The sequence below is a fragment of the Egretta garzetta genome, unplaced genomic scaffold (genome assembly GCF_000687185.1).
Source record: "Egretta garzetta isolate BGI_Z169 unplaced genomic scaffold, ASM68718v1 scaffold68, whole genome shotgun sequence".
In the NCBI taxonomy this organism is placed as follows: domain Eukaryota; kingdom Metazoa; phylum Chordata; class Aves; order Pelecaniformes; family Ardeidae; genus Egretta; species Egretta garzetta.
The window spans coordinates 3,304,431-3,330,724 of record NW_009260774.1 but is presented as its reverse complement, the minus strand read 5'-3'; the positions used below and the strand labels follow the sequence as shown (position 1 = coordinate 3,330,724).

The 26,294-nt window shown below is 39.7% G+C and overlaps 1 protein-coding gene across 6 annotated transcripts in view; it reads left to right on the top strand.

The window, feature by feature from the left end:
- OSBPL8 (oxysterol binding protein like 8) overlaps positions 1–26,294 on the top strand; it is a 93,440-nt gene that overhangs the window by 38,890 nt on the left and 28,256 nt on the right. For 3 of the 6 annotated variants that reach the window (XM_035901702.1, XM_009646276.2, XM_035901705.1), the window contains 2 exons: positions 809–946; positions 22,449–22,519. In XM_035901702.1, coding sequence (XP_035757595.1) covers positions 809–946; positions 22,449–22,519 — 209 coding nt within the window. Of the gene's footprint in view, positions 1–808; positions 947–1,332; positions 1,460–14,477; positions 14,645–15,109; positions 15,353–22,448; positions 22,520–26,294 lie in introns of those variants that run through there. The other 3 variants (XM_035901706.1, XM_035901704.1, XM_035901703.1) reach the window with 3 other exon arrangements.

Below are 26,294 nucleotides of genomic sequence, written 5' to 3'. Positions count from 1 at the left end.
CTGTTTGAGGAAAGCCTGGGAAGTCTTAAAATGAGCCATGTTGCAAGTTCCAATCTTTTAGGCAGGGTCTTCTTTAGTAAGCATCTTTTGTTTCCCCCTCTGATCTCTATTTGTCAGTCTATCTACTTCCACAGGACAAGTGTTACCGAGTCAGCCATTTTTCCACTTTCAGAAAAGGTACAGTTTTGTTGTGTGCAGCTTAAGGAAATGTAAAGACACCATAAACAGGATGGCTGGCCAGGTGATCTTACAGATAGCTAGAAGACATCAAACAAGTCTTTCAGACTGATAAGGTTGAAGGAGAGTAACACTGCTGCTTGAAACCTTTCCCCTTGACAGAGCCTATACATGATCTTTATTTAGGACTTGCTTCCTGTGATGTACGTCCATACATTCATCTTCGCTTTCTGGGATGGTGGCACAGCTTGATCTGGCAAGCCATTTCCTGGGCTGGCTGTGTTGTGGCTAGTTAAACTGAGAACTATCACAAAAGCAGCGAAGAAAGCAGGATTTCAGAAGTTAAGTAACATCTCAGTGCTGTATCTGTATTCAGCAGCAGCCTTTCTTACCTCCTCCTAGTTTTTGTTTTCATCTTCTGCCTTGTGTCTTAGACCAGTCTCGTCAGTGTCTTTCTGCCATCCAAATGCTTCTGCCAAAGCAAATCTCTGGTTTGAAATCCTCATTTTCTAGAATGAAAACTTTCGCAAGACAGCATTTTAATACCAGTTTCATAAATAGCGAAGTTGTTAATAGAAATCTATGCACAAGCACATAACATCATTGAATGAACATCCATTTTGTATTTCAGCGGTGGTAACGAGCAGCGATGAATCACAGCTTTTAACTCCAGGAAAAATGAGCCAGCGCCAGGGGAAAGAAGCCTATTTTACTCCAACCAAAGAGTTACTCCAACCATCTCTCAGCCCAGGAAATGCCCACAGTCATGGTAAGACAAAGCTATTTTTTACAGAGATTTAACTTAAATGCTAACATTGATTGTCTGTTCCAAATGTTCGTTCAAAACCACTGCCTTTTACAGTAAAGAGATAAGTAACAAAGCGTATTGAAATACTGTATGTGTTAATCTGAAAGAGAAAAAAATGTGTTATGTGGTGCACTAGTTTATTGAAGCATGCTATGATTTGTGGGAGAACAGTCCACTTGATGGTAAATCATTATCTGTGTGTAATCCTGTAACCGATGGTCATGTTAATGTCTCGGGTATTTAAGTTGTGTCTTTACGCAGAAGTGTTATGATATACCACCTAAGCTTGGAACCTTTGTGCAAAGATCTTTTGACAATTACTTCTACTGAAAGATCCTTCTCTTTAGGAAAAGGGAAAACAAAAGTCAGCACTACATTTTGCCAGCTTTCAAACAGTCCCTCTGCCTTGCTAAACCTGTTGAAAACAAACTCTCTGTGGATCCATGTGAACTGATTGGATGGAAAGTGAAACTGGTCAGTAGACCTGATGTGTTGATAGTCTGTTTAAAAAACAAGAACAAAAACCAAGTTGTAGTTACTCTCCTTGTGCTTATTTGCATTTGAAACTGATTGTGTTATCGTATTGCCTAGGGTATTATTAGACATGTTTGTTATGGTGTGTGGTGTCCTTAGGGAAAACTTCAGGCTTTTTTTATTAATGTTCTCTCTCCTTTTACTCTTGGCAGCCATGCTAGTCATCTATGCTTCCTTTAGTTCTTGCCATGAGTAGCATTCCTGAGATTTTTTTTTTTGGTATGAGCCTCCGTAAATCCCATAGTTTGCTTTGTCAAAGTAATGATATTAGTCCGTCAGAGTAATAAAGGCAGTTTCTCGGGTAACTTAGAATCATTTTCCCATTTTCCCATTCATTACTGTTCAGCTAAAAAGAAAAAAAAACAACTTTGTATTAGTCCGTCAGAGTAATAAAGGCAGTTTCTCAGGTAACTTAGAATCATTTTCCCGTTTTCCCATTCATTACTGTTCAGCTACAAAGAAAAAAAAACAACTTCAAAACCGAAGACAGTTGTTACCACGTTGAATCTTGCAGCCTTTTAGGGTATTTTAAGTATTATGGTAGTATTTACAGTGCTACCCACAGCCAGCTCTGATGTATTTTCTACAAGCTGCTGTTTTCTTGCTTGAACAGCACTTGATGTTCTCTGGCTTGCGTTATGCTTAGTCTGGAATTATTTTCTGTAGAACATACATATACAACTTATTTGTAATTTTTATTATGTTTAAAGAAATTTTGGTTGTTCTCTCTGTACTGTGTTGTATCCCTTACTAGACAAATGTTGTAGTTACATAAGTGTATTTGAATATTGTAGTGAAGTCTTCCTTTTAATATTGCTATTCCCACTGATTTATAAAGGCAAGCTGTTGTGCTCATAGGAAAGTCATTAAAACAGGCTTGAAAAGCACTAAGACTTGATTGTGCTACGTCAAACTCCCTGCTGATTTTTTTCCCTCTGATTATTTCAGGGCTTATATAAGTGATTTTAAGCTGGTTAAATGTATCCGTGCCTTTTTTAGCATCAGTCATCACTGACTTAGTCTTCCAGGAGCGCTACTAGAAATGAGGCTGTAGTTTTATGAACCAATGAATTTGGCTTGCAGTCAGTTTCAGTAGTTAAAGGTAATGATGTGGGCTAAGCTTCAGAAACCTTTAATTACGAACTTGTAGCCTATCTGCAACTTGGGAGGTGTAGTTTTGATTTTTATGGAACTGGTTGACCCACATTTAGAAGTTGGGTGGTTATTCTGTGGTAGTTATTCCTACAGAGAAATTACACTGCTGGTGAAAATGTGAGCTCATTACACAGGGAAAAAGATACGCTGTGCAAGCTTGAAAAAATATGAAGTAGAACAGAGTTTAAACAGATGCAGTACTTGAGGCTGACTGCTGTAACTGAAATCATATTAACAAAGGCCTTTACGATGTACCTGTAGTATTGTATGATGAGAATATGCAGAAATATAGGAGATGTTTAGATACAGTATTTAAAGGCATTTAGTATGAACTAAATTGAGATACTTTTAGTCACTGTCAGCTTGTTGTGGTTTAACCCCAGCCAGCAACTAAGCACCAGCCAGCTGCTTGCTCACTCCCCCCATGGTGGGGTGGGGGAGAGAATCAGAAGAGTAAAAGTGAGAAAACTCATGGGTTCAGAGAAGAACAGTTTAATAATTGAAATAAAGTAAAATAGTCATAGTAATAATAATAAATGAAGCAAGAGATGCACAATGTAATTGCTCAACACCTGCCCATTGATGCCCGTCCCCGAGCAGCAATCACTGCCCTCCCAGCCAACTCCCCCCAGTTTATATACTGAGCATGATGTTATATGGCATGGAATACCCCTTTGGCCAGTTTGGGTCAGCTGTGCCCCCTCCCAGCTTCTTGTGTCCCTTGCAGAGCATGGGAAGCTGAAAAGTCCTTGCCTAGTGTAAGCACTACTTAGCAACAGCTAAACCATCAGGGTGTTATCAACATTTTTCTCATCCTAAATCCAAAACACAGCACTATGCCAGCTGCTAGGAAGAAAATTAACTCTATCCCAGCTGAAACCAGGACAGTATCCACCCCTTGTTATGTACCATCTATGTCATGCCCAGGTTCCACACTTTCCAATACATTCCAATTAAACACCACCACTTTCCCTGTCTTTTGATGTATATACACAGAAATCATTCCCTCAGTCTATGAGCCATCCCTCAAAAATGTCCATTGAGTTCATCTTTCAGGGCAGGAGAGATGGGGTGTGTGTTGGATTGCTGCATGCTGAAGCCAGTTCTGGTTCCATCACTGCTGCACTTTGCTCAGTTTCATCGAAGTTCATTCTTCAGTAATGTGGGTGATTCTTATTGTAATAGTCGATATGGCATATAGCAACCATACTAGTGATGACATACAGTATTATATACCAAATAACATCATACCATTCAGTTCATTGGCTATTCTCACCCAAAATTAAATCCCCTTGTACACATCAGACCTCCCCATCATTTCACATTACCCACCAAATGCACCCAGATCCTTGAGCAAAAGCAATCCCACAGATGGCTTTGCCTTTGCCCGAGGCAGGAATAACCCACACTGTCTTCCCCAGCGTATCTTTTCTGCACACTACAGAGACTTTACCCCCTCTGTAGTACGTAAGAGTTTTGACTGGGCAGGTCCAGTTTGATTGGCAGATCCCCTAGCGTTGACTAACCAGGTGGCTTTTGCTAAATATGTATCCCAGTGTCTGAGCATCCCAGCACCTATTGCTCTCAGTGTAGTCTTCAGTCTCTCAGTCTTTAACAGCTTGATTGTAGTGCATGTTTTACATTTGTGAATAACCTGTGCAATAGTGTCCAATGGTCAAGTCCACCCCTTGATCACAAGCCCATCTGTATGTTGCATCTCTTCCTTGATGGCCTGAGGTGTCATGGGCCCACCAAGCTGCAAATATGTTGCCAGTCCAGATCCACCTGAGCCACTTCAATCTTAGCAGCCTGATCCACCTGCTGGGTGTTTATCTGTTCTTCGGTGGCCCAACTTTTGGATACATGAGCATCTACATAACATACCTTTACAACCAGGTTCTCTACCCAGGCAGCACTATCTTGCCACAATGTGGCAGCCCAGATGGGTTTGCCTCTGCGCTGCCAGTTGCTCTGCTTCCATTGCTGCAACCACCCCCATGGGGCATTTACCACCATAGATGAGTCAGTATAGAGATAGAGCACTGGCCACTTTCTTGTTCAGCAATATCTAAAGCCAGCTGGGATGGCTTTCAGCTCTGCAAACTGACTCGATTCATCTTCTCCTTCAGCAGTTTCTGTGGCTTGTTTTATAGGACTCCATACAGCAGCCTTCTGCCTCCGATGCTCCCACAATACGACAGGACCCATCAGTGAACAGGGCGTATTGCTTGTCATTTTCTGACAGTTTATTGTACAGTGGGGCCTCTTCAGCATGTGCCACCTCCTTCTCTGGCAATGTTCTGAAATCTTTGCTTTCTGGCCAGTCCACGGTCACTTCCAAGATTCCTGGGTGGCTGGGGTTTCCTTCTCGAGCCTGTTGTGTGATCAGTGCGACCCCCTTACTCCACATAGCATCAATTGCATGATGTGTAGGGAGGATCCTCCCAGCTTGTTTATTTTGGTCACCAGTTTACACAGCCAGTTCAGAATTTTTGTGTTGAAAGCTAACTCAGGTGTATATAGCATTGGTCCTAAGATGGACTTGTAATTTTAATTACTGTGCATTTAATTTATTTGTGCCTTGCCCATCATTAGTTAACTAGAGTGTCAGAATAAGCCAAACCTGATCATAATACTGCAACTACCGTTTGTTCCATAAAAAAAATTTAATGAGCCTCCAAACGTCAGTTGCTTTAAGTTGGAAAATATGAAAATCCAAGTGCAAAAGCTAGTAACACTCGAATATGTTGAGGTTCAAGAGACATCAAAACAAACCTAAAACGTAGCTCTTTGCATCCACAGTGTGCAAGAAAGGATTTAATAAAGGCACAAAGTTGGCTTAACTAGGCAACCTTTCACATTCTGTGTGGTACCACCATTTCCAGAAAGCCAGCGGTACAACTTCTCATGAGAGCTCTAAGCTCTGCTACACAAAGGAAGGCTTTCTGGTTATGGAGCTTCTCAGCGTCATAACTCAGGAACTCCTTGTAAAAGTGGTCTTGAGCAGCTACACATTGAGTTGTTCTTGAAAATTCTTACTGACTTTCCTCACTTTTTGTTCTACATGTTTAAGAAAGCTGTTTCTAGACTCACTCAACAGCTCACTCAAACCAAGTGGTAAATATTTGGCAAGAATTTACAAGATCAAACTTTCTGAAGGAAATCTTTATTTTTCCCCACATACAGTCTTTAATTCTAACTTTTGAAGTCTTTAATTGTCCTTTCACAACATCTGCCAAGCTACTCCTGTCTCTTAACTTATCAATGCTATATATTGTATGTGAATGTTGCCTTCCAGTATGTTTTATGTTCAGATCACTGTTGATTTTCTTCTGCCTTATCTGCTAGGCAATGAAAGCTTCCTACTTCTCCATGCCTTGAACATATTAAGTGATTGTACTGTGTTTTTTCCTAAATATTTTACTTAGAATTGTCAGACTTGGATTTGGACCTAAATAATTCAGTAGCTTTTTGATGGAAACTTTAACGGGCTTGGGGAGTTAGCTTTTGCTGTAAAGCTTTGCTTATGTTTGTGGGATGGTGTGGTTTTAGGCTTTAGTGGTAGTGTGGCCTTGCCAACTCACCAAGACCATATTTTTGTAAGTGTAGCGCATATATAAGTTAGGACTGCTAAACCAGCTTTCAGTTCTAGCAGCTGACGCCTAGATGGAACGATGTTCATTTGGCTCATTTTCTATGTTTGCATGCTATGGTTGAAAATGCTGTTAACCATTAATGGGCAAACAACTAAACTTCTGTCGAGCTTATTTTTGGTTTTTTACGTTTTTTTAGCCTACTGTAAGTGCGACCAAAAGCAATCATTGACAAAAGTATTTTATTACAGTTAAAAAAGGAACATGAAAAATGTAGAGTCCGAGACTGCATTTTTGAAAGCTGTAGAGCAGAACTCTGCTTGCTGATGTAAGCTGTTTATGTTGTTACACAAATTATCCCTGGTAAATTGGATTCTTGTAAATCTTGTTAACTCAGACTTACATCGGCATACTGCTTCATTTGTTTGATAAAATGGATTAATATAGAAATAGTGATCGCTTAAAATTTATGAAAAAATTAAAGTCTCCTAAGAGAGGGTTTTTAATATTTTCTAACTTATAAATATGCTATTAAAACATATTTCAAAATTTTATGAAAACAGCATAGATGCTGAATAATAAGCTGTACTTGTGGTAAAGAGAGAATTCTAGCTAATAGAGTGATATTAAAAATTCTGTAATAGCATGTTTGAGAATGTCTGACTTTACTAATACTCATGTTGTCTGTTTATGGCTTTATTTAATGAGAGTTTGTGCTGTTCTTTGTGAGCCTTTGAGTGTATGTTAACAAAGTATACATGATGAAATTCTTGTCTAGTTTTTCACTTGCTAGTAATTTACATAGGCATTTATTTGCTCGGGAGATAATCTCGGCTTATTTTTTAAGAGTGGAAGGAGTGAAAATCCATATGAAGAAGAATGCAAAATTCACAACATTCGTTATAGAAAGATTGTGCCATTTTAGGGGTTTGTGGCTTTGAATGAGGACTCGAATTTGCAGGTGGCACTAATGAGAGTATCATCCATACTTAAACAAGAACAAATAGCAGCAGTGCTTCTGTTGACAGTGTTGTATTTGATGCTTTAAGGCTGGCAACTCAGCAGATAATGCATTAAGATTTTGGAGCTCTAGTCTCTGTATTTCATGTGGAGAATAGTGACCTGTGCAGACAAGCTTCCTGGCTCCTGAACTTGACTGTGTCAGCCCTCAGTGTTTTTCCTATCTTTATCCAAAGCATTGATGAGCTGCAGATGGAGTTAAAATGTGAGTAGTATCTGGGAAAAGTGTGTTAGGTGAAAAAGATTAAGGAGGAGGTATTTTACAACAATATAAGTCTTTTGAGCTAAATTAACAGCATCTTGCTGTCTGTTTTGGTTTGTTTTTTAGGTCAGCTTTTTAAGTCAGTTTTTTAAGCCAAGTAAAGGTAAGGAGGGAAAGTGTGTGCCCAGAAGGAGCTTGAGCTGAGCTGAGAAACAGGATCTGCCCCTCCTTTCCAGTAGAGTAGTAGCAGCTGTTAATTCAGTTTGCGGTATGATGAACACGTATTCTGTGTTACATGACTGAGAAGCAGAAGTGGCTTAGGTGCCGGGAGGTGGATTGGCAGTGGGAGCAGATTTATAGCTCTGCCAATAATGGTGATGATCACAGTGAATAGAAGGCAGGAGGGGAAGCCGCTTTTGGTGGAGAGTAAGGGCATTTTTGGCTGTGCTGAGCTTGTACAAAAGGCTGTTTGCTCCAGAGGAGACATCTAAAGGACATGCTATGATTTTAATATGTAGGATGCTGCATTTGGGGAGAAAATACAAGTTTAACTATTTCTGCATGTGAGAGGAGGTGGAGGGTGAAAAGCAGATGTTTTCAAGCACTAGGTCCTAAAGAACGCTTACTAACTACTGAAAGGATGAGATGCCTTCAGCACGATGGGATGATAATGACCAAGAATATGCAAGACTTGGACATTGCCATCTACCCAAGGCAGCTAACAAGTTACAAGTGATTTGTTGTACACCTGTACAACTTGCAGCCTTTAAAAAAATGTTTGTTTCAGGTGTTTGGCTCAGCTGACAGCAAAAGCAGCACGTTTTGTTTGTCTGGGTGGTAAGAAATATCTGGAGCTCCTGATTCCTCATCCCTGTTGTGGCTCACTGGTGGTCAGTGTGCAAGAAGCTCTGGAGTTGTAGCACGTGTTTTCTTTTAGCAGCTCTTAGAGGAAAGAGGGGTTACTGTGGGCCAGTGGAAGGAAAAGATAGAGCCCCTTGTCAGTGAACTTGAAGCCTTTTCAAAGTATTAGCAACTCTTCCTGAGACGGGCACTTGGCTTCAGTGCTTTGGCCAAGTTTCTGCAGGAGGTCGTGAGAGCCTGTTTGTTCATGTGGGTGGACGAGACTGAAGCTGCAGCAGAGGCTTCTGTGCTGGAGCTGGGCAGAGAAATCCGGCATGCCTGTGGTTATAGCAGATGCATGCGTTGAGCATGGGGCAGGCTGGAACTCCACTGGTAGAATACCGATCGCTGCTTAAATTCTAGCTCCTGCTTTTCTTTCAGCTAGCACTTTCAGTGTGCTAATATTTCTTTTGATAACGGTATTTGGCTCATAGATGGTAGACTCCTGCCAATCTATCTGGTTCCAAATCAAGCCTTTTCCTGGATAGTTTGGTTCTATTTAATCTTTGATAATGTTTTCTGTTTTTCTTCTCATGTTTCCTTTGACTTTCTCTATGTCTAGACAGACTTAGTCACGGAAGTGACTTCATGCAATCTCCTGTTTCCCTCCACTATTATCTGTCCTTTCAATAGAGAAGCTGAAGAATAGCTAAATAATTTATTATCTTGACACAGCAAGAGCATCTTATGACTAAGCATGTCATGCTTTTTTACCTTACTTCATCATTCCATAAGTCTGTCTCACTGTCTCAGCACTAGAGAAGAAACTGCTAGAGGACTTGTTGAGGCTCTCCAACAAGATTATTTTTTAAAACTTCCATATTAACAGTAAATATTACTTCTGAAGTCAGGCACCTTCTCTGCAGAGTAAGTGCATCTAATGTCTTAGAAAAATGTTAATGCTTTTGCTTCCTTCTGCTGTGTGGGAATTCTGCCTAAAACCTTGCAAGCCTTTGCACTTGGAGAATCTTGGTCTCTGTTGCTGTATTCTTGGGAGATGTTTTAATTTGCCTTGCCTTGTGTTTTGATGCTGCGGAAGTATTTTGTAATCAGCAGTGTACAGGACCCATGTGGACTGCTTGTTCTTTTGGTAGTTCTGGATTAATACCTGTTGTACTGCTGCAGGGACCTGACCCCAGTGACACAGGTGGTCACTTTTAAGTTTCATGACGGAGTGTACCTCATGGAGGTGAAGCCCCAGTTCTGCAAAATTGTGTGATTTACTTGGAATAGCTTTAGTGATGCTTGTCTCAAACGGGATGTGAGTGAGGTTCTAGTCAGAGTAATCAAGGAAGGAGTTTGACCCCTAAATAATGTGGTTTTAGCTTGTGTTACCAGACTGAATTTCTTGTGAAATGTTTTAAGTTCTGCAGTGTGTGGTTAGTCTCCTGAATCTATTATCTTGACCTCCTGCTTTCTTACTGTAATGCATACTCTGGCACATTCCACTCTGCGAGTCATTGTGTGTTTATTAAAACTTGTCATTTCTGAACTGCTACTCCACCCAGTATTTGTGGCTCGGGTAAATTGCATGTACTCCCTTCTGTGTGGGTTATAGCTCTATGAAAGTGTGGTGCTGGGATTGAAAGGCACAGCAGGGCTGATGACTGAAACCTCTCGAGCAAGTTCTTTTTCTCCATGACAATCTCTGCAGAGCTGGCCTACTTGAACCTGAACTGTGACCTTGAGAATTTCTTAAGGGCTAAGATGAAAACTGTTGAAACCTGAGCAGTGAGCGAGCCTATTTACTTTGGGTGGGAGGAGCTGAGCGGGGTGTTAGCAAGCGACGGGGTGCAGCCAAGTGCAGTTGCCAACGGGGCACCGGGAGCCTTGGCGTTTGTTCATAACCGCTGTCAGGCGTGCCTCTGGAATTACTCCTCAGCTAAACTGCACTCGGCTTGGAAATGCCAGAGAACAGAAGAATATTTGGTGAAAGAAACTTGGTACTGTAAGCTTCCGACACAACTTGTAGTGTCATGGTTCAGGTGTCTTTTTTTCTGAATCAAATATTGGTGTCTGAAGGCAAGTATATCTTCAATACCCTTTCTATTAAATAGGAGAAAAATACTTTCACTTTAAGTCCATGTGCAAAAATCAGGTGTTGGATAAAACTCATTTATAGCTATGATAGTCTAGTAGTTTGCTTTTTCTGTTTCCGCATATCACAAAGAGTATATGCTGCATGTAGAGAGTTATGACCTTTTCTTCTGTTGCACTGCAGGGGGAATTCTACTGGAAAAGGTAGTGTTGTTGAGATGTCAGGGCAAATTATTGTCAGACTTGAAGGGTGAGTCTAAAAAGCTTCTGTCTTCTCTGCTCCACCGTGAGTTTTCCTTCCTCCTTCTTCTCCCTTTAGCTTTTACAGAGTTCGGTTTTAAGAAGATTTTGGGGTTTCCTTGTATACCTCTGAGGGGAAAAGGAATATTTTTTTACTTTGCATCCCTAGATAGACTCTTAGCTGTATTGCATGAGTATCAGTTTGTATAATGTGTTCATTATTTTAAACTTCTAAAATCTACATAAAAAGGATTATTATTCTTAAAATTCTTCAGTTTGATAGTTCAGAATACATATGATTTGAGTTCAATTTCTGTGCTTGGAATTCATACCTGTACAATTCAGAGAAGTCTTTTCTGATAAGCTTATGGTTTTTTCAGCTGTAAATATTTTTCAGTTGGAGAAATGTTTTAAAACTAAAACCAGGCTTTATCAAAAGCGTTCATGCACTGTTGGAATTGCATGTCTCTTCTATTTGCCTCTGGTTTGTACACTGAGATTTAAATTTTGCCCCAGGCAATAGCCTGGAAGAATGTCTTAAGCACAGGATTATGATTTGTTTTTCTGCCAGCATTTACTACTGAAGAAGCCCTGATTGAGTAGCTGATGTGAGAAATGCATTCAGTCCTTTAGAAAAATGTATACAACAGATAAGTTTTCTTCTAAAGAGATGTTCAAAAGATTGACTGAGAGTGGATTCCCCTCCCTCGCATAAATGAACTAAATATTTCAGTCATTTTTTTTGTCTTCCTACTGATTTAGGTATTCTATAAAACAGAGAAACCAGGAGACTTTTTTCTCCCTTTTGGTGTCATATTTACTCTAGTGCTTGCTTTCATGAAGTACTTAACTTTTGTCATGAGGAACCTTATTTTTTGATGTACAGATACACTGTGGCACACACCTGATGCATTTAGGCTAGAGTACAGATACTTTCCTGTTTATGCAGGCTTTTTAGCTGTGCCTGACTTCTGCAGTTGGACTTGGCTGTAGTTCTATTTGTGAGTATTTTGAAACCATGTAAACTTCCAAGCTGTATATGTTAGTGCATTTTCTAAGCATCTCAATTATTAAGGCATTGGGAACTGATATCAAAAGGGTAGAAGGCTTCCTAGGTCACTAGTCTAAGATCAAGTAATGAATCATACTAACTCTGATTTTGTCAGTAGATTGACCTATTCTGTCTGAATTTATTTTCAGGGAGGAGAGAATAGGAAAAAGGGTTAATTTTTTTTTTTTTGGTCTAATACGTGGTGGCTAATGAAGTGCACCTTTCCACTGTCATGTACAGAACATGCAAATAAAAGCACTTCCAATGAACTTAAAAGTACCTCTGTGTCCTTTCAGGAATCAAATTTATTAGAAGGAATTAAAAGGGTTTCTAAGAGCTTTGGGTGCTGCGTGTGTGGAGAGCAGAAACCCCCTTTAACATCACAGGCTGATGCTCAAGAGTTACAATAAACTTTAGCTTAGAATCACACCATGGAGAAGAATGCTTATTTTTTATTAGATGTTACAGATTCCTTTTGATCTAACAGCCTTTTGGTTGTGTGTCAGCTATCTCTCTAGCAACGTATGCTGCTTTGAAGTAGTTGAAGCAAACGAGCATGTGTATACAAGTATTAGCAGACATACTAAATCACAAGCTGTTGAAAAGGTGGAGAACTAGTGAATTTTTACAGCCAAACCATGTAATTAACTGTTTTACCACTGCAGATTTAAGTGAAATATGAAGATGACTTGGGGGAGGGAGGAGTGGAGATGAAGGAGGAAGATTAAGTTACATTTTTTTTTCTTTTCCCCCTCCTTTGTGGTGGTGAGACAGAGTAATTTTTTGGCAAAAGGCAGGGAGTCTGCCTTTCCTATATTGCTGTTGAGTTAGAGTAGAAGGTGCTTATTCAGAATACTCAGGTAACAGCTTACCTTGTTTGGAAGATAGCTTCAGAGAGGGGAAATGTAACATTATCCATATTGAAATCCTTAATTTTGTCTACCCAAAGATTGTGGTTTCACTTCTAAATGGAGAAAAGGGCATAGGAAGGAGAAAGAGGGTTTTAATCTGTTCTCGTTTGCAGTTTGGCAGCATGAAAGGCATCAAGGGGACCTGAGAGGGCATGGAGAGAAATAAGGGGCAAACCATCAGGATCACATAGTTCCATCAAACCCCTGGATGTCTAGCCACTTTTTAGTAACATGAGCCTAGTGTGGTAGAGGAGACTATGGAGTGGAAGAACCTGGTAGGCTGGCAGAGCCGTGCTCAGCAGCGGCTGCAGAACCGGCTGGCAGAGCGGCTGGAGGCAGATGCAGGCAAAGTGGTGTGGGTGGCTGGTGGTGGAGCCTCCTGTCCGCCTGTGCCACCCTGCCGTTCCGGTACAAGACATGGAAACGTCCTGATAACCAGTGTCAGCAGAGCCTTCCCCGGCAGGGTCATAGCCCTGACTCCGAGCAAGGCGAGATAACAGACCCATTAACTGGGCAAGATAGGTCTGTAATGAGAGGATACAGTTCCCACTGTGTGTGAGGGGAGTTTTCTACTGCAGCTTTCTCTTGATCTTAATTAGGAAAAAAACCCAAAAGCATATTCAGAAGCTATTTGGACCAAGATAGTTGCTCTGTTTTGTAGTTAATAAGACAGATTTGGAGAAGTGATGTGGAGCTGTGTTTATTTAAAAAAAAAAAAAAGAAAAAAAGAAATAAATTATGTTCTCCCTCCTTGCATTTCCTTCTCATTGCCCCAACGTTCCACTCCTTAAATTTTTCAGCTGCTTTTTCTGTTCCTTCCGGGACATCTGGACAAGGACTGCTTCAGCTGAGGGAAGTATGAGACACAGTAATGGATAAATGGAGACAGGCCTGAACACAAGACATGCTCATCCAGTTTGTCCCCCTTCCCGTGCCCAAGTGAATAGAGTTTTTCATTTCTTGTAAAAAAGAAGTGAAGATTATTTATCACATATAATGGTTTCTATTGATGGCTCATACTTGTTTTTTCAGTTACATCTTTTTTCCTTGGCATGTATCGGGACATTAGTCTGTTAAGAGGCATGAAGAAAGTCTGGTGGTTCACAGGATCCTGGAAGCTACTGTTTTATAATCAGCAAAATTATATTCAGTGTTTTCTCTGTGTCGTAGTGTATGTACCTATAGGTACTAATGCACATACACTGTGCACGGTTAAAACCTTTCATTGGGATTATAAAATACTTGAGTTTACTGTATTATCCTTGAGAAAATGTGAAAAATTACTGAGCTGCAAGTAGTAAAAGTACACTTGTTTGCATAAGCAGCTGACGTAAACAGTATTATTTGAGGATTAATCAAATTCACACCACCATTGATTTAATTTTTGGGATGTTTCACTGTGTAAGAAGAGGAGACCTCTAGTATGGAGTAAAGGAGACCGCAAGCTCTTATTTTCAAGCCAATGCTTAGTGTCTTCTTTTTCTGCTTTCCAGCAAACAGAGTAGTAGGTTTCAAAATGTATTTTGTCAGAAATAAGGTGTGGTGGGGAAAGTGGGATCAGCAGAGAAGCACCAGGCAGCAAGGAAATTCCACATATGGAAGAGGGTGACCATGCACACTACTCCTCAGGGCAAAGAAGCAGCTGATCTAATGAGCAGTGGATGAAGGAGGTTAGGGAGAGCTTATTTGACTTTATTCTGGTAGCTATCAGCAAGAGCAGTTTGGATTAGCTGATTTCTAGTCTTGAGGCACAATTTACTGGGTTTTTTATGTTTAAATTCGAAGTTGCTCATTTAAGTGTTTTATTGATTGCATAAAATATTTAGGGCATTAACAATAAAAAAAAAAAACTTTTTGTGGAGCTTATTTTGTGCAACTCTTCCAGGAGTCAGGCTGGTTTGTATTTATAAACATGGCAGAGTCTTAGAGAAGAAAAAGGTATTACCTCATCTTTTAACTAAAAATAAGAAATGAAGATGCAGAAGCCATGGCAATCATTTGATGAAAACTAACTAGGTAAGTGCCTAAACAGGAAAGTTCAACCTGGCTGCGTAGCACAAAACATCAGCTCCCTTTTCAGATTCCCATAGTGTGCCACAATATGAAATAGGGAAGCCACATAGCTCATGAGTTGTGCTTTGTGCAATATAAATTTGGGACTTGAAAGACTAATAGGAAAAAGAATTAATTTAATGAATCCTTAAAACCTAAATAATCACTGATGTTGTGTGCTTAAGAAGCAGAGATGAGAGTAGGACCAAAACTGAGATGTAAAAACTGAGAAGTGTGGTGTATTTGTGGAAGAGAGGAGCTGAAGCAAAGCCATTCTGCTTTATGCGTCCTAACGGGTTTGATGAGAGCAGTATAGTGTTGCTTGGCTTGCTGCTGATTTGGCAGCCTCTGGCTCTTCACTGCATTTTTCATGCATGCCCTTCGTTTGTTTCTTTTTTTTTTTTTTCCCTTTTGTATCTTACTCATCAGAATGTGAGGTAAAAGGCTGTTACTGCAACACTCGTGTTCCAAGCAGCTAATGCTAACCAGCTTTCACAGGGAACATAATCCTTACACAAACATCTTAACTCATGAAGGAAGAGGGTCCAGCGCGACGTAGGTTTTCTTCATGTGCTGGGATTTCATCTGTGTTTTCTCCAAGAGCTGATGGCCGAAAGCTTGTCCGGAATGCTTCATTTGGAGGATATAATGAACTCTCTCCTGCTTTACCAGGTTTGTTTTGGTCTTGCATTTCTTAATATGTACAGAAGAGAATATAATTTCCACCTCAAATTTTTCAGCTTGAATGAACGTCATGTACTGAGATGTTGGTAGAAATCAGAAGGAATATTGCTTGAATGCATCTAGATAGCAGCTCTCTGTAGTGGCAATATTTGTAGATAGGCAAGTAAGTTAGCTTGCATCACAGCAATTCTCTCTTTAAAGGGCATTTGTGAATTTGGTACTGACTGGAATATTTATTTTGATTGTTTGGACTTTTATGACTGTAGTTCTGTGATGTGGTTTATAAAGGCCTTCCTCCCTTGCGCTTTCCACTCCCCCCTGCACACAGTGGACTTGTTTTAAGATAGGAAGGTACAGCATAAGGTTTTAATTTGGCTCTAACTACTGAAGAATCTGCGTGCTTGTCGTCAGTGGTTTGACGTAAAATGATAAGATAGAATGAGTTAAGGCTAAAAGCATGGCTAAACTCTGTAGTGCAAGATTTTTAAGACATTTAACACCGGAAAGGGCTTGAATCTCCTTTTGCTCAGATCTGTTGTCTCCTGAACTTCAGTACTGGAATATTGAAATGAATTTCGACAGTTTCATTGTCCGTAATGTGTGCTTCTGATATAGGTACCTGAATTTCAGCAGTTTACTTCAGGAAACTTTGATGGTTGAAAAGGTCGCCTGCTCCTGAAAGGGGACATTGTAGAAATTGTACATTCTTACCAGAATTACTCTGTATGTGTGATTTGTCATGTGCATGTGCACATACGAGCTTTGTTGCATTGTCCCATGGAGCCAGAATGCTGGGAGGGGGTGGGGGGGTGGAGAAATAAAATAGTTTTCACTTTTTATTGTATGCCTTCTGCAGAATGGCTCACTGAATTTGTAAGCCCTAGCTCTGAAGCCATGGAAAAGAGTTGGGGTGCAGAACATAGGGCAGATTGCAGGCTGGTGATGAGGGAACTCTCTGCATCACTGGCCAGTGCTGGCTTGCAGAATCACTGGAGCAGCACATTCAGCTTCAGGCGGGTGGAAGCAGTTGCTTGGGACACCCTGTTCTATTAAACTTCATATTTTACCCTGTAACATTTCCTTTCGTTCTGCTTCAGGAAATGATTAGCCTTCTACCAAGAGTCTAACACTGAGTTTTATTCAAGCTGCTCGGGAAATAAAGATCTCAAAGCTTGAAGCGTGGAGTTGGCAACTAGACAGATCCTCCCTACCTTTAAAATAAATGCGTGTAGTCCAGTAATTACTAAAACAAAAAGGGATTAATTTCCTATTTGCTTCCTTCCTGTATAGAATTCTATATTAGAGATGATCGCTGTCTATAAGTGGACAATGAATGACTTCTTAAAATGCAGAACAAATTAAAAACAGTTCTTAATGAAAAAAATAAAGTGTAAACATATAACCAAAAAATGTTTTCTCTTTTGGAATCTTCCATATATCTGAAAAATTTAAACAATATTAATATGCTGGAAGGTATACTCTTTCAGTTTGATTTAAGCAAGGAGTAGTTATTGCCTGTTTGAATGATACTGATGTATAGTTACTAGTTGGTTATTATTGTTTATTTTATATGGTGTTTGCAAAAGAAAACCATGAGAAAATATGTAAAAGGACTTGGCTTGCTTTTCGAAACTTCAGTTTCAAAATCCATGGAGGAATGGGAATTAGTTAATATGGGTTTGTATTCTTAAAACTGGTTGTCAGGAAGCTTTTGAAAATCCGTCAGTTAAAAAGACTATTGTCTCCCATGTTCAGTTCTTTAAAAATATTTTTCTTTTTTATTTCTGCCGTGTTTATTAAATAACACCAATATTGGTATCTCCCACCAAGTATAGCTTATAGTTCTTCCAGAAGCATATACTTTTTCAGCTCAATTATTTGCTCTTCACAACTGCATGTGCATACCAGTACTCAAATCAGGCTGTTCCTTGCTTTTCATTTGCAAGTCAGTAATATTGTTGCTTGCCTTGCTATTTGTGATCTTTTCGTGAATTGCATTGCTTTTTTACTGGTTCTTCTGTTCACTGGAAAAAAAGCCTTCAGTGGATAGTAATTCTTTTTTTTTGGATAAAATAGATCTGACATTAAAAAGTAACATGTTTTTTTCTGATGTATTTTTCTCAGGCATCCTAATTGCAGATGGTATTTGTTGAGAGATACAAAACCAGTATTTGAGAAGTAGGAGATGTTATGTGGTTGGTTTTGGTTTTTCCCTTCCCTCAAGATCACTGAAGGGTCAGTTTGCGGGTGTGACTTTAAAAAATGATGCCTGTGTTATGCTTCAAAACTGAAATCTCTTATCTGAACAGCTTTGTTTTAAAACATAGCATACCACAGACTTTATCATAAAGATTCTTTGAGAGTAATCTTACAATGTATATATTCCTCATTTTTTGTCAAAGATTATGTTTTGGAGGATTTTTTTCTTTTGATATTGACAGCTCGGTCTCTATAAAGAAGCGCTGTTTGATTTTGTTTCATTGACATCTTGTGTTTATAGAGTTAGGGTTGTTCCGGTTGCATGCCGTTGTCAGGCTCCTGCATCTGTCTGAAAGCTCATCATGAGTTTTAATGTAAATTCTCACCTGCAAGGTTTGGAGGGACTTGCCGAGCGCTCACAGTAGGAACGTACTAATGGACAGTTTACCTTGGCTTCTGAGGTCATGCCTACCATGGACTGTGGCTGACTGCACTGTGGTTGGGATCAGCTCTCGTCCATGGGGCCTGTGATGTCAAGGCAAGGAAGGGAGAAAGTCTGTTAAGACATAGTGTTGCTCTGAACACAATCCCTGATGTCCAGAACTGCTTTGGAGGCTACAGCTCTGGAGCTTGTGTTTAAAAAAAAAATAGTAATTTTTTGTAAATCTGCAAGTGTCTTGAATAATACTGGGAGCTCAGTCTGAAGCTCTGAAGGTTGATTCAAATGGCAATTGCTCGCTGTCTCCTAACTCTGAAGATTGCTTTCAGGAGTTTAGGTAGAAAAGATACACAAATTCAAGAGATTTAATAGAGAGGAAGCTACAGAACTGCATCTGCAACACCTGGATTTCTACATTATGAAACATGAGCTCAGGTTATCTTTTTAAAGAGTTCCTGATTCAATTACAGGATGGGAAGCAGCAAGTAAGCTAAAATTTTAAGCCGCAAACCACTGCTGATAAACATTGAAAAACTTGACACATTCTTTTTATTAGACTGTGCCCCTAGCTTCTCATAGCCTGGCAGTCTCTGCTCCAGACACTGCTTCAATGACTTTTTGTGGTGCAATTTTCAGTACCTCTGGGGTGAACGAAACTACAAAAAGAGCAATAACACAAAGCATCATTTAGAGGCACAGCTTTCTTGGCTTTGCTGTTGTCTTTGTCAGAAATCCATAGAGAAAGTTGTTCTTCATACCTGATAGCAGGAAGGGAGAAAACAGTATTTTTTATTATTGATGCTATGAATATAATTTTTCTGTTGTCATTGTTTCCTGGACCTAGTATTTCCACAGCAAAGCGTGTATTGTCCTCAGCTTGGGCCCATATCTAGCTTTTTGTGATGTTTCAATACAAATTTCACTGCAAGTATGGGTGTCAAACTGTTCTTGTCAGAAGAAGTAAGACTGCTCATGGTATTGAGGTCTCTCCACCTCAATAGAGGCTCCCTGGAAAATGCCTCCTTACAGTGGGTGAGGCTGTGTCTGGATCAGCACCTGAATTATGATTTATTTTTTTAACAAACATCTTAGCATGTGGGGAGAAAAACCTTCTGTATGTATTCTGAGTGAGCTTATCCCTTCTACAGAGAGGGAGGTTACAAGTAGGATGGTGTGGGATGTGAAGCTGACTGGCTGGGTTTCCTCACAGACCAAGATGGAGCTGTGCAGGGTGTTCCAGGACCTGCAGCACCCTGACTTGGGTTCACAGCAGACCCCTCAGAAAACCCTTTGCTGTGCATGTGAGTAAGGAAGGTTTATAAAGTGTTTATAAACCAGCAAGCACGCATGCCTCTTGGGCTCAAGACACTGGAGGCGAGGAGGTGAAGCTCAGGGAAACACCACTGAGCTTTGGTCTTTGTGTCTGATTCTCTGGGACAGAGTAGTTCTTTCTGTTTTCATTTCTGCTTGGTGATACTGATGAAAAGCTTGTTTGTGAAAATAAAATGGTGTGTTTGTTAGACAAGGATGTGTAAAGCCCTTAAAACTGCTGTGCTTTAGAAAGCAAGCTGTGAATTATAGCTTCTCTTCTGTAAGAACAATCCTGACTTAGCACTTCCTCCTTGATTCCCATCACTAAGTCTTCTGTAGGTGCCTCTAAATAAATAAGTAAAAATGGGAAAGCCATTAGAAAATGCCTGCATTACACTTTCAGTGGAACTTGGTTCCTAATGAGGGATTTCTTTTGGGTGTGGGGGTGAGGAGAAGGCTTCTTTACTATGGTTCTGGTATGTGTTTGCTTAGCCAGGCATTGAATCCAATAACTTCTCAGTGAACTAAGGCAGGTCTGTGCTCCAGGGCTTGAAGCAACCTTTGTTTTATTTCAGCGCCTGATGACTGGTGCTGTAGAAAATGGGCTTTTGTATTTGATGTTGTGTAGGAAATGCGGCTTCTGGATCGTGACATGCCTTTCTGTTTTTTTCCGAAGTCCCTAGTACTATAAATGTTCTGCCTATCTAGGTACTTCTTCCCTGTGGTCAGGTAGTCTTCTGCATTATAGATTTTCATTAGCTGAATAAACCTACCATGGATGTGTTGGAAGGATTTCAAAACGAAGGGTTTAATGAACTGTGGGCTTCTATAAACGCATGTAAAGGTTTATTTAAAGGCTTGTAAGGTTTACTTTGTGTAAACATAAAATGAAATATCATTGTATTGCAGTATATAATTCTAAAAAATCTGGTCTTAAAACAGAATCTCTGCAAAAGGCAGTAAATATAAACAAAAAGCCCTCAAAAGACTGATTACCAGACCAAAACTAAGTAAGAGCAATCTCTGATTTCTCGTGTAACCTGAAGACCAACCTAATGCCTCTATAACTCAGTGAAACTTCCCAAGATGTGCATTTGTGATAAATGAATCGATTCTATCTTAGAATTTCTGGGTATTGTAAGTTGTGGAAGGGTGAAGATACTAATTTAAAAAAAAAATAAAAATCCTACACTGAACAAACTACTCAACACTGCTACAGAGTTATTAAAAATTCTCTTAAAGCTTGTAGTTTCCCCACGCATACACACACCCCCCTGAAGAATGTGAAATCAAACTGTTTCTCTGATAAGTCTCCTCATTTTAGAGATCTGAGTACCAATTTCTTATTTCAAAGTTCGGAACTTGTTCAAAGGGAAACTCAGAAGAGCTTTTGGTGTCTGTTACGCAATTTATCTGCTGATGCAGTGCCCTCTGGTGGGTTAAAGCTCGAGGGTACCACTGTCAGTGATGTGCGGAAAACGGACTCCACAATCTGTAAGATTGTAAAGTAGGTATGTTTATTCAGCGCTGGGCAGCACGGGGGGTAGTCCCACCAAAGTCGTGCGCACCGCAACACAGCAGCTTGTCCTGTTTATATGTAGCAAAGTGTTACATATACATGAAGTTTCCCGATATGCCTATACATAGGCATAACCTGTCCCCGCTTCGTATTAAAATTAGCCCCAAGAAGTCATTTCCATAAACTCCTCCCCACTGCGCTTGCTCAGTGCCTCCTTTTGGTGGTCGTCGGGGGTCATGGGGATGAAGGCTGATGGCTCCTCTTCATCACCGCTAGTAACCCCTTGTTCTTGCACAGACTCAGTTGCTCCTTGGCTCTTGCCCAAACTGCAGGGTCAGTGTAAACCAGTTCTTAAGGTAAACTCCTGGTTCTTATCAAAAACTGTCCTTTGTAAGGAGCCACAAATCTTCCTGCGTCAATTAGTTCTCATTCCGTCTAGTCTAGCAACCTTGGCAAACCGTTATTATCTTTTGCTTCATCCCCTCCCGATTCTTCCCGTCCTTGAATAGGGTTCTAAATTTACTAAGTAACTGTACTACTGACTTTAGCAAAACATCCAAACTAGACACTACTGACTTTAGCAAAACATCAGCAAACTAGCCTAAATCTTATGCATGTAAGCCGCTTACATCTGGGGGTCTTTTGACCCTTAAGGTATCATCAGAGCAAGGCAGAGATTTTCAGCTGCGTGGATTAGTCCCAAAATTTGTGTATGACTTCATATTTATCTGCCTTCTATCTGGAGGGCATGCAAATGATGGCATTTTTACTTACTCAGAGAAATGCATTGCTCAATTTGTTTTATTCGTGTTTATAAAAGCTTTGTGCTACCACCAACCTCTTCAAAGAAGATGGATCACCGAGATGTTCTGTCTCATAACCAGAGTAGATTATTTTTCCTTAAGAGGATGCCAGGTTCTCGGTATATGTTCTGTGGCATGTAGCAGCTGTGCAGCAGCACTAATGCTGGTTGTGACCCCCCACTTTCCACTGTCACACATATACTGGCTACGGCCATGTCTCACTCTGCTTTTTGGATACTGGGAGAGTATGGGGTTTGTACTGTGAGTCACTCACAGAAGATAAATGTGGGATTTTGATGACTGTTTTAATATAAAGCCTTGTAGTTCCGCTTGTTCAGTGTCATGCTGGAAGTATAGATTCAAGGTTAACGTAAGCAACCTTTTTCGTTTTCTTGCAAAAAACTGACTGGTGATCTTATTCAGTGTTTCAGATTTGCTTTCATATAGGTAGTATTTAACAATTATTTCTACCTACAGAAATGAACAAACCAAAAAAGGCTTTATTTAGTGTTCTTCTCTGTGCATGCTTGTACGCAGATAGGGGAGAATGAGAAGGTTATTGGATTGGGTGGAGCACCATCCAAATACAGTGGACTGTTCTCGCCTCTTAGCGAGTATTACATTAGTTTATATTGTAGTAGCTGGTATGTTTTTAACTGATGTGATGGGCTGGTATGTATATACATTGTTTGAAAATCCAGTTTGCTTGCACATTTTTATGCTAAACGCAATTTGCAACTTTATTTCAAAGGCTAGCTCATATAAAATATTATGTCTTCAAATCTTTTGCAACAATGCTGTCTTTTCTTTAAGGTTTTGACAAAGGGAAGGACGATGTGTCACAAAGCAAAGAGGATACGGCACATTCTATGTCAAAAAGCAAGGTAAGGAAACCAGCCTCCTAATCTGGCTTAAAAATGTCAGTATGCAAAGGAGTTTAGAGCATTTTTAATTAAACGCAAATGTATTTAACTTTCATTGTAGATAATCTTGAAAATTACTTTTCAGATTTAGTAATAGACAAAGCTTAAAGGGAATTTCTTAGTATAGTTCTCGAGATGACATCACATGAAAATCTACAGTTCAAATCACTGAAAATGAAATGTGGAATCCTCTCACTGTCATCTTGGGGTGGAATATTGCCTAGCCAAATGTGACGATGGATGGAGGCCAAGTCTTGCTGTGGAACAGAATTTAAAATCCTTTTAAGGTGTAGGTGCAGCTTGTTCATCGAGCTGTAGCAAATCTTCTTACAAGAATGTTAAGGAAACTGTAATTGGAAAAGGTTTAGTTTAATGACTTAAACTGGCAGAGTAAAACATAGTTAAGTGTAATCTGTTGTCCTGTCTATTGCAAAGGCTTCTGTACCTCAGAATTTAAGTGTAAAGGTCTGTTTCATTGAGGCAATGAGAGTGTAAAGGAAAGCATGCTCAGTAGAACATTAAACTAGACATAATTGCTGTGCATGTGTGCGCTTTCTGGTAGTCTGGATAATAGAAATGGAAAGGGCAGGAGCCAGGCAAATTTGTAGTCATCATTGTGTAGTCCTAAAATGGAAAAGGCTCACTGAGATGCAGTGAAAACCGGGAACGTCCAAAGTGGAGCTGGGAGACAGACACTGCAGTCACCCAAACCGTAGCATCTTGGGGTGGCTAAACTTTAAAAAGGAATCAAAAATGAACTACCTTTATGTAGTGATGCCAGGTCTTTTCTCTCCAGAGCTGTGTTTTGTTCTGATTGCGATTATTTACATAAAGAGTTTGCGATAACATTCTTATTCAGAATATAGCGTTGTTTTCTGATGGTATGGAAATAGGACGCACATAATGACAGATCTGTGTAAAAAGTACTGTAGAGAAAAAATCTACCATAGCTATCTTTTCCTTTCCGGAATCCTTTTAAATTTGTAGGTTACAGATATAGAAGCTGTCAGCTTTATGACATCGTATAGGTCGCTCTGATGATACCTTCTTTATTTGTTGGCCTATTGTACCTCTTAAAGTGCACAAACATTATGGTCAGCAAAAGTGCCTGGCATGTTGATGAGCTAAATTTTTATCTAGGGATTTTTATGTGTTAAGAATGTGGAATTCCAGAAAAAATATTTTCAGCTGGGTGCCTCATAAAACAGGCTTCTCTTTCTCTTCTCTAAATAAGAAATTAAAGAGGGAAAGATTGCATTTTGTGGAGGGGGAGGTTGTTTGTGGTTAAGTCACTGAATGGTGTCACTAAGTTCATTTGTTCTTCTTATTTAGGCATCACTACAGGATAGAGTTTAAAGGCTTTAAATTAGCCAGCTGTGTGGTTTTCTATTTTCTGCTAGGATGTCCACTGTTTTTACAGAGGCAAATGTGGTAACAGACACTTAAGCAGATTGTCAGGGCACAGGCGGCATGGGGCTGCTCTGCAGGGGAAGGCGAGGACCTGAGCTTGAGCACAGCTGCCTCCCAAGGGACATGGGGGAGATGCCGGCTTCTCACCGCTTTCACGTGCAGCCCTTTCCGTAGGGGTCTGCGGCACGGCTAGCCCCAACGTCTGTCAGAGCTGGCCCTGGGCGCAGGCAGCCGCGCCCCGGGGAGATAGGGGTATTGTGCTCGAGGTCTTGACACAAATTTTTCTGTGATGTTTCATATATCAGAGCCTTAAAGAGAAACATTACAGAGCTATCGAAGGAAATCAAAGCTACTTAAGTATTGTAGTTGCATTTCGCTGCTTAAATGGTGTCGTCAGAATTGCACTGGGGTGAGCAGGTTACTTTCTGAAGCTGATGCTGCAGTTCTGTGGTGTAGCACAGCATTTCAAGTCTTGCATCTGACTTGGAATCACAAAACTTTGCGTCTTCCAGCTTTACTGCATCCTAGAGCCTTACTTGTCAAGGAGATCATGGAAGCATACTTCACCATCCAGCTTGCCTCTCATCTAAATATTTATGTTGGTCCAGAAGCCGAAATCATTTTTTACTTGGAAATCAAGTTAATGCTGTCTCTTTTAACTTGGATCTATTTCAGACACTGTTAATCATTTATCTTTGGCTATCCAATTTGTTTTTTCTCTTCCTTATTTTTTTTTTTTGGTTGTCTTTCTAGGATCTTAAGTCTTTGTGTGCTTCATTGTTACTTTTGTTTGTGTCTTTCTGCTATCAAAGATGAATCCAATACTCCTAATACATATTTTTCTTCATCTGTATTTTTTCAATTACTGCATGTGGGGCTTGATAAGACTAGTGGTTCCTTTGTAACCCACAAATAAACTTCAGGTTAACAGAAGATGGTAACTGCCTGTCACAGCTGTGGAGGTGAAGTAGCAGCCCTTCTTTCTAAGTAAGGATGGAAAAGCAGTGATGAGACTTGCCAGGAATCTGGTACTGAATGTACCTCCTGGGAGCTGCAATAGGTTCTCTTCAAATGTTTGCTTCTTTTAAACTTGATCCCATCCACTTTGTGTGGATGTAACATTGAGAAAGTTACCAGCTTAAAAATATATGAATCACTGATCTGTCTCATAATCCATTGGACCTTTACTCAGTGTTGTATTAGTGAGCTTTAAAACTGAGATACTGAGAAAATGAGTTTTTGTAACCTGTGACACTTACTGTTTCGGGGCTTTTATATGCATGACCTTTAGATTGCATCAGCTTTCTGTTAGTGAGCAACTAGAATATTTATGGATGTTTTACTTAAGTTGCTCCATTATAGCTTGCATAACGACTTCGTTACCTCTTCTTTTGTGACAGCGATAAGCATTTTTCCCCTCTTCTGTTATTACATTTAAAGTACTGTATTTCCTTTAACTTCTAGGCAGAGGAATTAAATTTCAAGTTGTATGCTTGTCTTCAAGCAAAATTTTGAGTGTTAAGAACATATCTGTAATACAGAATGAAGGAGTTTCCTTCACTTTTCCAAGATGTATGTAGAAGTTAGAGAACATTTATTTATCGTTTAAATGATTTTGAGGTAAAATTACTTTTTGCCAGTTATTGCATGTATCTTTTTGGCACTAGCTATCTAAGTAGGCTCCTGTAAAGTCTTAGTTCTGAATTAAAGGGGTCAAAGTAGGATCAAAGTTAAATTGCTTTGTTCCACTTGTAAATATTTAATTTTTTTTTCTTTGGTTTGAGCAACTTGTGTGTTAATAAAGAGTGCTCAAGTGCACTGGTTTTATTATTGCAGAAAGTTTTCTCGAAACTTAAATATTTTTTGACTGTCATTTTATAGTATTCCAAAATAGAAATTCAGTGAATAGACTTTGCATTGTAGTCTGAGAGTTGAAATGACTAGTCAGAAGTGTTGAACAGCTTGAGAAGCAGTTCTCATAAACTGTCCTTGAATTTACACAGTTTGGAAACAGTTTAGAAGGTTACATTGATTTTTCTTTTTTTTTTTCTTTTTTTCCTTTTTTTTTTTTTTTTTTTGACTACGTAGGAACTTTGGGTCCATCAGGCTTATTTCAGTGCACAAAGCAATGCAACTCTGTAACTTATCTGAAGTTTATATATAGTGGATACCTACTCAGTGGTCTCTGGCTTGTAGTAGGAATGACATGATAACTCTGTGATAGACTCCTTTTTGGTTTTTTGGTTTTTTTAAGAGCTCTGTATCCCACGATGAATCTTTGGTGACTCTAGTTCCCCTTCAACTTGCATGCAACAGATGCCAAGGA